General features: G+C 36.2%; 1 protein-coding gene and 1 long non-coding RNA gene across 6 annotated transcripts in view; one reads left to right on the forward strand and one right to left on the reverse strand.

Moving 5' to 3' along the window:
• The window catches only part of PDE5A (phosphodiesterase 5A), a 142823-nt gene that overhangs the window by 124956 nt on the left and 4849 nt on the right, over positions 1-13018 (forward strand). For all 5 annotated transcript variants that reach the window (XM_019828144.3, XM_011281658.4, XM_019828142.3 and 2 more), the window contains 5 exon segments: positions 945-1045; positions 2712-2789; positions 4891-4954; positions 10040-10114; positions 11527-11610. In XM_019828144.3, coding sequence (XP_019683703.1) covers positions 945-1045; positions 2712-2789; positions 4891-4954; positions 10040-10114; positions 11527-11610 — 402 coding nt within the window.
• LOC111560155 overlaps positions 1-13018 on the reverse strand; it is a 70218-nt gene that overhangs the window by 26045 nt on the left and 31155 nt on the right. The window contains exon 6 of the long non-coding RNA XR_006596829.1: positions 6884-7023. This is a non-coding gene — a long non-coding RNA (uncharacterized LOC111560155). The remainder of the gene's footprint in view (positions 1-6883; positions 7024-13018) is intronic.

The raw sequence follows: 13018 nt of genomic DNA on the forward strand, positions 1-13018 counted from the left end.
TACATAGCACCTTTTCAATATTTCTTTTTTTTAATGTTTATTTTTTATTTTTGAGAAAGAGAGAGAGCACAAGCAGGGGAGGTACAGAAAGAGAGGGGGACAGAGGATCTGAAGCAGGCTCTGTGCTGACAGCAGAGAGCATGAACCATGAGATCATGACCTGAGCTGAGATCAAGAGGGGAGGCTTAACCGACTGAGCCATCCACGCGCCTTTCAATATTCCTTATAGATGTTTCAACTATACTTGCTTTTTTGTGACCAGTAAGTACACCTTTGGCTCATGCCCTACGGGGCCACCATCTACATTCACATGTTCCTAAAGAACACACACTGTCTGCCATATTGATTTAGTTAAATTATGGAAATTTGCACCCAAAAAATGTTATTAGATTTATGACAGAATCCATAGAGGATTATTCTTTAAATAATCAATGTTTAAAAGTTTTGCTACTCCATTCTAGATTTCCATTAATATGGCTTTGATTTGGGAGCACCTGGGTGGCTCAGTCGGTTAAGCATCCGACTCCTGATCTCAGTTTAGGTCATGATCTCATGGTCATGGGTTCAAGCCCCACATCAGGCTCTGCACTGACAGTGCAGAGCCTGCTTGGATCCTCTCTCTTAGTCCAAATATATATATAGAGAGAGAGTTACTAGATTTTAGGCCTGGACTAAGGCCTAGGGAGTATAAGATGTGGAAAAACATGCATGTGTAGGTAGGTGCACCATTATGAAGCTGTATTTTCTTATAGGACAGGGTGGTGGGAAGTGGAACATAGAGGGGAAACATCATTTCATGGCATTAAAGTAAGCAGCTGTCCTCTGTATTCACGAGTTTAGAATACTAGGCATGTGTTTAAGATATGTCACTCTACCTTCAGATTTTGCTCTTGTCAGCAGCCTCTCCAGGCAGAGTGCTAATGATGGTTTTCTTTTTTATAAAGGGCAATCAGATTCTCAGTGGCCTCTCCATCGAAGAATATAAGACCACGCTGAAAATAATCAAGCAAGCTATTTTAGCTACAGACCTAGCGCTGTATATTAAGTAAGTTTTAAGAAATATTCTGAGATCAATAGGTCTTGGAAATGTTTGCATTGTTTCAAACTTTTCAAATGCACTTTGGGAGGTTTTAAGATTATAAAGACAAATGTCCTGGCAAATCAAATGTCTTGTTTTTAAAACTATGGGGCAGTTTCTTAAAGGAAGCCAGAAAACTCTACGCCTTTGGCACATGACTTAGTGCTAGAAATTACAGAATACAGAGTCATTTCTGACGTGTGACTACTCCTGTGCCTCTGAAGTTGTGTACAAGGTAAATAACCATGCCAAGGTCATTCCAAGGCTGCGTTGTCCAGCCGGAAGGTTATAGAGCCCATCTGCTTTTCCTTCACCCCCCTCCCCAGCTTCTGACCATATTACAGTCCCTTTATACTGTCATCTAAGCCTAAGTGGGCAGGAAAAAGAGCTAAGTGCCAGACACATAAGTCTTGTTTCTTTTTATTTGATTTTGGCAGAAGGGTGTTAATACAGAACTTTAATTAGTGAAGTCACTGACTCAGAAATTAGAGTGTGCATTAGAGTAGTGTTTGTCATGCATGTATGCATTTCCCTGTAATTAAACTACCTTTCTAAAAGCGAGAAAAGACCTTGCTGCATTTGGGCAGGCATTAGTTTCCCACACGCAGACCAAGATCTTTTGCTGCACACATAGGAGTGAGGAGAGTCTGGCGGTCACACTTGTGGGATTTCCCTGAAGCACAGGCCTCTCTCCTTCTGCACAGGGATTCATATGTGTGGCTTTCACCACTCTTATGAGAAGTAAAGACAAGTAGAATGGATATACAAAAACACATACCCCAGGTATCTACTGTTGTACATCTAAAAATAGCTGCACCTAAAAGTGTCTGCATCTAAAAGTGTCGTGCCATTGGATTTGGCAGCACTTTAATTAGGATAAAAGAAAATACAGCAAGCTTCAGTTTAACTTAAAATGATTACAGAATAAAGATGATCAGATTACCAAGAATTTAAAAATACCTGTAACCACAAAGATTTCCCAGCCTTTCCAGGCCACATGGGTCTCTCTTCTGAACCCTTTTGCAACGTATTTTTCATTTTTGGTACTCAAGTGACATACATTCAGTTTTGTTATATAAGTTTTTCTTATCTTTGGTTTGTGTCTCTGACTAGATTTTAAACATTGTGAAAAGGACTCCTGTCTTATAACTTCCCAAGATGCGTAACAGTGTTGGGCACATAGGAGGCATTCACTATGCACTGAGTGAATAATAGTACATACTTTTTACCTTATACCATAATGTATATGAATAAGATGTATGAAATTGAACTGAAGCCATAGAGATCTCATTATGCCATACACTTAAATTTTCAAGTCATTCTTGGCATCAAATGTTAAATTTGTTTTATATTCTTAAAATCATGCTTAAGAATTGAAATTACCATTATTTGTGATCTGTAGTTAAAAACTAGGTGAGGTGTTATTGTTTTACCCAAAGAAAATGGCACAAAGGAAAAAAGTGAGGTATTTTTAGCTTTTTAAATGATAGTTTCTATATCGGATTCTAAGATGGGAAAAACCATTAGAGATTTTTTTTTCCCCAAAAATTTACTCCATGGGTCTTTGTTAGCTGAAGAAATAAGAGCCTGGGGACTCATCATAACTACCATATGTTTTTCTTTTACTTTCAAGGAGACGAGGAGAATTTTTTGAACTTATAAGAAAAAATCAATTCAACTTGGAAGATCCTCATCAAAAAGAGTTGTTTTTGTAAGTAGGTTTTCTGTCCTTAACACCGACGTTTTGCTCTCCAGTTAATTTTATAACTATCAGATTTTATTGCAAGTATTTGTTACAATGTGATGATCTTAGAGGCCGTCAGAATTATCTGGAGTGTTGTATAAAGGGCTGAATATGAATATTTATTTGAAAAGAAATGCATTTGCAAATTCAAGTCAGTAAATTACTCCTTTGTCTTAGAAGGAACTTTAAAATGTGGTGGAATATGAATACAAGGCTCTAGGGTTCCCCCTGCTCATATTCCCAGTACTTTGGAATAGCTGAAAATAGCATCCCAAAGATTGTGGGAGCAAGAAGGTGGTTGTGAAGTGGTTACTTCTCTTGAGTGATGGGAGAGTAACACCATCAGAACCTCAAGATTTCCCTTTTCCTCACCTGTAGGCCTGTCCCTTTCCCTTCTAGCTGTAGATGCCATCTCTTTGCTGTTACTATTCCTACCTTTACCATGGCCAGAACTGGATCCATAAAAAAGAACAAGCGGTCAATAATTTTAATAAAAGGATGACACAGAACACCAAGGACAGCGCTATTACACTTCTGAAATCAACATTTCTTTAAATGGATTGATACTACTTAGCATGCAAACAAAGATGCAGATTATAAGAAAACAGTACACAAATGCCTGGCTGTCTGTTCTATGTAATCATGCTTTATTTCATAGCCTCAAAATGTTTTTCTTAATGGTCCCTTAGAAATGTATAGACAGATGGGGGCACCTGGCTGCCTCAGTGGGTGGAGTATGCGACTCTTGACCTCAAATTCAAGCCCCATGTTGGGTGTCGAGATTACTTAAAAATAAAAATATAGAAAGAAAGAAAGAAAGAAAGAAAGAAAGAAAGAAAGAAAGAAAGAAAGAAAGAAAGAAAGAAAGAAAGAAAAGAAAGAAAGAATAGACATACTACTGTAGTTAGGGAACAGTTTTTCCCAGTAACAAAAAGGAAATCCAACCTTGGTTCCAAGTCTGCACCAGTTTCTGCTGCTCCATCCATCCGAAGCCATGAACCTCTTGCAGAGAAGTACTCATAGTTCTAGTGCTCAGTGTCGCCACTTGAACTCATGTGTCTGATTTTAATGAAGCTCATTTAGAAGCATTGTCTTCTTTGGGGGAGGCAGTTTATATTGACAAGCACCGAAATCTTTTATGAAAATGGGCTTAAACAGTGATTAAAAATATCTCTGGTGCACTCACTTTTTCTGAGAGAGTTGGTGTAAGACGTAGAGTAGTGGCAGGAAACCGTTTTCTTTTTGCCTTATGTAGTTATGGAGAACATGCTTTTAGGTTGGGTTTCCCAGCAGGGACGAGGGTTACCATCCTTTGCTATAAGTGTTTCTATATGACAGTGACTGGACTTTGTTTCTCCAGATTATTACAAACAGGTATCCAGATCCAACATGAGAAAACACGGTGCTAAATACAGAACTATTTTCATACTGTAGTTGTGGTACCGAGCTATAGAGCACCTTGTCACCGACTCCAGATTCCGTCCGGCATGGTTTTTACTTCTCTGAACAACAGAAAGACTAAAGAGCTCTGTCCTCTCATATCCCTCCCTCCCCTTCTCTGGCCCATACTGTGTATAAGTAAGAGCTTTTCACACAGAAGTCACTGCACATGTTGAGTGCGTTAGGATGACCCACCTTAATTCTTGCTCTTAGAGGCCTTATATCAATAGAATATCTGATGTTATCCTTTAATGGTTAATTATTAGTAATCAATGCATTTTCATCTTACTACCACTGAGAATGGAATACCAAGGTGAAAAAAAAGAGCAACAGCAGGCAAGTTTTTACCCAGAGGTTAATAATTTCTCTCGTGCCAATCTGGAGCTAAATGAGGCGTTTTTAGGGCAAATTCCAGTAGTTCAGTGGGCAACCAAAAGAGTGACACTCTGCTATCCCTGAATCAGCCACACTTCCATATAAGTTGTTTCTGTTTCTTTTGTCTTTATAAACTGCCATCTTAATAGTTTAGCGAGCTTTAATTTAACCTTTTTACCAGTAACTATTTACTGAGAGTTTATGTTCACATAAAAAGTAAACAGTAGTATTGGGCTTCTTTTTCCCTGAACAGAGCGATGTTGATGACAGCTTGTGATCTCTCTGCAATTACAAAACCCTGGCCTATTCAACAACGGGTATGTTGTTTGCTGACAGTAAAAGTAGTAATTAAAAAGTCAAAGTAAGAAAAGTCTGTATTCTTAAAGGTAGCTTCTAAAGTATTTGTGGAAATTTTTATCCAAATTTTAAGTAGCCTTAAAAGCAGAATTGGACATAAATAGGTTTTATTTCTTAGAAGATTCATTAGCATTTACTAATATTTATAACGTATTAAGAAAGATAGCATCTATACTAACACAGCAAAACCTAGCTGCTGATAGTCTTTAATTCCAGTACTACTTCTGGCTCACTTAGGAATGCTTTTTAACACATTTCCTTAATAACCTTGAAAAACAGAAAAAGCAAATTATTTTTCTTCTTATGATTTTTCTTTATGGTTAGCCTACCATGCTATAACTCAGCTCTAAGTAGGCATTAGCGAGTAGAACTTAAACATTTCCTAAGTCTTAAAAATATAGGAAGTGTTGATATAAGGTGTCAGGAAGGATGTAATCAGGACCTGTGGCTAGGAGGCTAGAAATATATCCTTCTCTCTAAATAAGTAACTGCTATAACATTTTGCAGAGGCAGTAAAGGCCCTAGGCTCAGAAAAGAGATGGCTATACATGCAATGATGTGTGTATTGTGCTTTTGTTTTTTGAGACTGCATTTTGAATCCTGAATGCACTACCTGAGACTAATGACAGTCTGCTGTTGGTCAGGGCTCTGATCTGCAGAGTCATGGAGCCCAACGACAGGTTCATCTCATGAAACATACATGCTGAGAAAACAAGATCAGAAGTGTGCTATCCATGTGCCAAAGCTGACATGCCGTAAGCACTCAGGAAAGGTGGTCTTTACAGAGTGTGCTGCTCTGTAATAATAAATGGGACTGTACGCCCATTTCCAAATAGGGAAGGGAATGGAAGAGGGAGGAATTTGTCTTTTCATTTATCCTTTCTTCTTAATCAGATCCCCAAAAGGTTGAGCAATGAGGTTAGAGTCCAGACATAAAAAGCAATACTACAAAGCCTCTATAATTAAAACAGTTTGGTATTGGTGACAGACCAATGGAACACAATAGAACTTTGAGAATTACATAGAACGTTTAATATATATAATAAAGGTAGTATTTCAAATAACTGGGGGAAAAGAGAGACTTTTTACTGAATAATGTTAGGGTGACTTTCACATCTTCTATAACTGTATCTATTCCACATACTTAAATTCCAAATGGAACATACAGTTCAGTCTAGAGAATTAAACCATAGAAGTACTAAATAAAAACATTTGTGGATTCTGCTATAACTTAGGGTGAGAAAACTTTCCTATTACTCAACATGCAGAAACAATAGAAAAGACTGGTAAATTTGATTACATAAAAATTAAAAAAAAATAAAACTTTTGCATGGCAAAAGACACCATAAGCAAAGTAAAAGTCAGTGAGAAACTGGTAAAGATATTTGCAACTTATATTTGGTAGATACCCCAAATATTAAAGAAATTGTAAAAAAATAGAGAAGAAAAAGGGCAACAACCCTATAGAAAAATGGGCCAAAAATTTGAACAAAAAGTTGATGGAATGTGAATGGCTCTTGCTATTTGCAAAGGTTCTCAGAACCTCATTCATAAGAAAAAATGCAAATTAAAACTACACTGACACACGCAAAAAACTTGTATAGAATCTCATAACAGCTTTAATCCTAATATAGTAGTAATATCTGCAGCAGACACATTCCAAGACCCCCAGTGGTTGCCTGAAACCAGAAACAGTACTGAACCCTTATATGTACTATGATTTTTCCTCTACATGCATAACTATGGTTAAGTTTAATTTATAAATTAAGCACAGTAAGAGATTAACAACAATAACTAATAATAAAATAGAACAACTATAACAATACTGTAATAAAAGGTATGTGAATGTGGGGTCTTTTTCTCAGAACATCTTATTATATTTTACTCACCCTCCTTGTGATGATGGGAGATGATAATGTGAGAGGTAGTGAGGTGAAGGATACAGGCGTTGTGATGTAGTGTTAGGACCTTCTGACCATGTATCAGACGGAGGATCACCTGCTTCTGGACCACAGTTAACTCCAGGTAACTGAAACCATGGAAAGCAAAACTCTGCAAAAGGGGGACTACTGTAGTCAGAACTAGAAACAACCCAAACGTCTTGTCAACAGAACAGCTAAACATATTGTGGTCCATTCCTTATTCAGTGGAGCACTGCTCAACAATAAGAAGGAAGTAACCATTGATACCTGTAACCACATGGATGTGTCTCATAAACACTATACAGAGCAAAAGAAGCCACACAAAAGACTATGTTCTGTGATTTCATTTATAGGAAGTTCTGGACTAGGCAAAATTAAAGCACTACAGTGAAAGAAATAAAATAGTGATTGTGAGGAGAGGGAGGAAAGAAGGGGCAGGAATTGACTGAGAAGGGTCATAAGGGCAATAGAAATATTCTGTATCTTGGATGGGGTATTTTTCACATGGTTCTATGCGTTTGTCAATACACTGAACTCATGATCCATGCAATTCACAGTATATAAATTCTACTTCATTTAAAAAAAAATACCATTTCTCATTTGGCAAAATCCAAAGGTTTTATGATATACTCTATTGGAGAAGTTGAGGGAAAACGAGGAATGAAAAATACTGTAACTCTTTAGAAGTTTATAAATATACATATTCATTATTTACCATTACTTCTAGGAATCTTATCCCAAAGATATACGGGAAAGAATGTAAAAAGATATTTATACAAGGCTACTCATTTTAGTGCTATTTGTAATAGCAAAGACTGGAAGTAACCCAAATACTCATCAGTAGGTTACTGATTGAATAATTTGTAGTACGTTTACACAGTGAGCTCTAGGCAGCTATATAAAGAAATGAGGATTATCTGTATACTACTATGGAGTGATTACAAGGATCTATTTTTAAGTGGAAAAAAAGCAAGGTAGAGAAAATGTATATGGTACTCTGCCATTTATCTAAGAAGAGGGTAAGGGCGTGCCTGGGGGGCTCAGTTGGTTAGGCATCTGGCTTCGGCTCAGGTCATGATCTCACAGTGAGTGAGTTTGAGCCACACATCAAGCCTTGTGCTGTCAGCACAGAGTCTGCTTTGGATCCTCTGTCCCCATCTGTCTCTGCCCCCTCCCATTCACGTGTGCGTGCGCTCTCTCTCAAAAATAAATAAACTTAAAAAAAAAAGTAAAATATGAATATATGTACATATTTACTTAATATTTAAAAAACCTAGGATTAACCACAAAAAAGTTAATGATCCCCTATAAGAGAAGGAAGGAACAGAATTTAGTGAACAGAACCATGGAACCATGTAAACAGTTTAAAATCATAAGGTTGAATTCTCAGCATTAAACCTTAAAAATAAAATGAAACAAACCTGATTTCAGTTGCAAAACCATAGTGACAGACTATTTTATTCCAAGTGACATTAAAACAGTAATTTGACCATGTATCTCTTAGTGGGATGTACTCTAAAAACAAAAAGGAATTATAAATCCTTTAAAAAAGCCTTTAAAACTGTTTTCAATAATGTTATTAGTGGTAATTTTATATAGATATTCAATCACAATTGTAGATGATGTGAGATAAAAGCAAATAAAAAAATTGTATTGGTATCATTGAGGACTGTCAGTGTGAGTGGAAAGATCAAGATCTAAAGTGGATTAGGTTATGCAAAAACACTGTAGTCTTGAATTTGAATTGAAATGTTGTATGAACTTCTGTTGTGTCCTAGCTCCATCCTCTAAAAGGGCTTACAAATACTGGTAGTAATGAACAAACCTAGTGCCCATACTGAGGTTTCTAAGTATCTCATTAAAGGAACAAGGGCTCCAACAAAGAAATGGCTGATAGCAGTTTTAAAGCAGGAAATGTATAAAATGAGCCTAGAGCATCTTACTCTATCAGAAAGCAGGGAAGCTTTCAAAGACTGATAGGATTCTGTCAAAAGAACAGAGATGCCAACTTTATAGCCTCCCAGTGGCCAAAATGGAACAATCTGATATCAGTAAGGATTAAAATACATTAAACATGTTTAAATTTAAAAGTTCAAAATAATAATAAAAATAATAAAATAAAATCTTCCCTGGTCATCTTTGATAGTTGCTTGGTAGCCATGTTACTTTTTTAATGGTAATTAAAGTGGAGAAAATCAAACATTTCTCCTGCTTTGCTTTGCTTTGCTTTTTTTTTTTTATCTCCTGCTTTTCTTATACAAATTGTACTTTAGGGAAACTAAATAATTGGTGTGGGGAACTTCCTTTTTTATTGTATTTCAACTAATAAAACAAAAAGGAATGACTGCTTTGAATATCACCTTTTTGCAGCCCTTAAGGTAGCGGATCTACTAGACAAAGATCATTAATGGTCGCTAATATCACAAAAAGAGAGGCAGCCGGGCATTGTATAGCTCTTAATGGAAGTACACAGCATTGCCTATGAAGTAGTCAAAAAAAAAAAAAAAAAAAAAAAAAATTCGGTCAGTCTTATCAAGTCTCTAGATCTCATTACCATTTTATGTAAATAGGGCACAGAGAAACAGTAATTGTCATCATAGGAATGCAGTCAGCAAAATCCAGATAGTGGGAAACTACAGGATAAACAACCAGTTTATTTAACAGCAACAAAAAAAATTATAAGGAAATTTTTTAACAGAGAAGAGAATGTAATGTAGATTAAAATTAATTTAAAAGGCACAGCAATCAATCACAATATATGCAGCTATTTGATAACTGGTTTTCACAGCAGCTGGTATAACAGGTGCTTAATAAATATCATTGCTTATGCATACAGATGGGCATACACGGCCTTTTCCCCACTAACTGCTGAAGTTGAAATAACATGTTGCTTTTTTCTGCCTAATTTCAGATTACAAACTCTAGCCTTTGTGATTAGATACATACTTAAAAGCAAATAAAATATAATTTCCATTACTCATTATTGTTCTATTACCATTTTGCTAATGTGGTTGAAGCTAGATTTGATAGATTTTATTATCTTTACTCAAAGTCTCTATTCTATTCTCTGTTCTAGAGTTATATGCTTTTAACTGCCAAAACTTAATCGGTCATTTATTTCAGATAGCAGAACTTGTAGCAACTGAATTTTTTGACCAAGGAGACAGAGAGAGAAAAGAACTCAACATAGAGCCTGCTGTAAGTCTGAGACCTTGTTGGTAGGAATTATTTCAATACATCTGTGAGTGTGGACTTCTTAACACTTTTATGAGATCTTTCCTTGAGAATACAATTTCTTTTCATTTTATTTTTTAAAGCATTTTTCTTATTAAGAGAATTTTATGTGTTTATTACAGAAAATATAAGCAAATAAAAGAAGACTCTTTGGTTCATCATATTGTACCTACTTTTTTTGTAATTTGTTTTTTCTATTTAAATTTAAATCATAAGCTACGTTTCATTCTGACAAATGGTCTTATGTTTATTATTTCTAGTGATTATCTGAAATAGATGCAGCCATAGTCTATCCACTACCTTTGGGGTAATGTTTGCAGTGTTCACTATTACCAGTAGCACTTTGATAACATCTATGTTGCTAAGTGTTTCTGTGCCATTTTTCATTATCTTGTTAGGATAAATTCCCAGAATTGCTGTGTTGAAGGGCACAGATTTTAAAGGTTTTTGATACTGCCTTGTTCACATAGAGTTTGGATCTCACAGACAAGAAGAAGACCCTTCTCAAACCATCTCTAGGTTTTGGAATGAGTTTTTCCTGAAAATGAAGCACGGTCATTTTTTTTTTTAATTCAAATGGACATTTATTGAGCCCATATTAAATGGGACATGGTTATGACCCCCTTTCTGTGTGTACAGTTTCATCCACTCTGCTCTTTAGTCTCAGCTGGGCACATCTTCTGTCTCATTAGTCTTTCACAATTAGCTCAGTGTCCTATAATGTAATGGTAGGCTCGTTCAGAAGCTCAGAATCTTCTTAGAAAGTCGTGGGTAGCAGAGTAATGGTAACAGCTAATGGAGAATTTGCTTCATTTTAAACAAGTACTGTGACAGACTCATTGCTTCCCATGGGAGTGCTGGGCTTGTCTGGTGCTCCAGCCATGACCTCCTGGGAATAAGCAGAATGACATCTGCATAATCGTCACTAAGAAGGCTCTCTGTGTGGATTGAATTGTAATCAGCTGTGGCCTGAGTGGCTTCCCCCACAAAGCTGAGGGTGTTTGATTCCACATCAATAGACAATTCAAAGCCTGTGTGTTCTCCAAATACACGTCAGTGGTCAACTCTAGGGCAGTGGTTGACTCTAGGTCGGTGGTCAGCTCTAGGTCAGTGGTTGACTCTAGAGTAGTGATGAATTCCAAGGGTAGTGTGGGAAAAGTCAGCCAAGATGAACAAGACAGAGAGAATCAGGGCCTTTCTGAGCACAGTGCTGGCAAGGAAATGCAGGAGGCTGGCAAAGGAAGGAGACAAGCAGGTATCAGGCCTTCATCAGCTAACCTGGTGATTCATGTTTTCGGAGCCAACTTGCATTGTGTTCTTTAAGTAAATGCAGATATGTGTGTTGTGTGTGTGTGTTTCTGTGTTTGTGTTTTCAGGATCTGATGAACAGGGAGAAGAAAAACAAAATCCCAAGTATGCAAGTTGGGTTCATAGATGCCATCTGCTTGCAACTATATGAGGTATTTATACAAAAACACTAGACTTGCTAAACTTAGACTGTGTTATGAATTAAAACCTCAAGTAAATTGAAGCGATTAACACTAGGCCTTTTTCTTTTTTTTTCTTTTCCTTTTTTCTTTTTTTTTTTTTGGGGGGGGGGGCTGATGAACATGCTGTTTGCATTGAACAAGGAACACATTTTATATTTGATTTTTTTCAAAAACGTTAATTCATCAATGTGTGACTATCTGCTGAGTGCCCACTGTGTGCTAGACTAGCAAATTGGTGTAGGAACACTTAAAAGAATTATATGCCAGTGCTACCTTAAGGAGGTATACTGTGCATACATTATGTCAGCATATTCTTCTAAGTTTAGGCCTCAATAAAGAAAAAAAAGTATCCAACTTTTTCTCATCTTATAGTGTAGTTTTCATATTGTCAAGGAAAATTTTATAATGATGAAAAGAAGGTAGCTGGAAAAATATTACGGGGTCCCATTTCCTTGCACCTACTGGCTTGGAGTTTTTATTTTTTAGGTAAAGATATTCTCCCTAAAACATCTGGTTTACTAGTTTAGATGTTCATGCCCAAAATACAGAAAGCAGACACTATCCTTGTTTTTAAAAGTTTGAATAGGAAACTGTCTTCAGTTTTAATTATTTGGGAAGACAGCATTTATCATAGAGTTATCATAGAATGTCAAAACTCAAACCCTAGAATCTTCTAATCCAGACATTTTCACAATTCAGTGATGGTTTAATCTTACATTTCATATGTGTGCAAGGATTTATTTCATTTGAATCTGATGTTAAATTCTATGTAATATTGATTTGTGCTTTTACTACATTTATTTATAAGTATTATATTATAGAAGTAATAATATTCTCACCGTAGAAAAGTCAGAGAATTATAATTTACTAAGACACTACTGTTAATATATCACTGTATATGCTTTATGACATTTTCATATTTTTCACTTAAATTTGCTTTTTGTAATTCATATTACATCATAATGTATTTTTTGTTTTATTTCTTTAACATTTATTTTTGAGGGACAGAGCGTGAGTGGGGGAGAGGCAGAGAGAGAGGGAGACACAGAATCTGATGCAGGCTCCAGGCTCTGAGCTGTCAACAGAGAGCCCAATGCGGGGCTTGAACTCAGGAACCGTGAGATCACGACCTGAGCTGAAGTCGGACACTTAACTGACTGAGCCACCCAGGCGCCCCTTCATCATAATGTACTTTTAAAGCCTGCAAAATAGTAACATAATATACCTAACCCTGTTGTTGAGTATTTATGTTATTTTCAGAGTTTCTCTATTTCAAAGAAAACTGCAGTGAACATTCTTGTATCTAAATATGTATGGCATTATAGTTGGTAAAGAATAATACCATGCAGAATTATAAATCAATCTTTATTATAATCTT

The sequence above is a fragment of the Felis catus genome, chromosome B1 (genome assembly GCF_018350175.1).
Source record: "Felis catus isolate Fca126 chromosome B1, F.catus_Fca126_mat1.0, whole genome shotgun sequence".
In the NCBI taxonomy this organism is placed as follows: Eukaryota; Metazoa; Chordata; class Mammalia; order Carnivora; family Felidae; genus Felis; species Felis catus.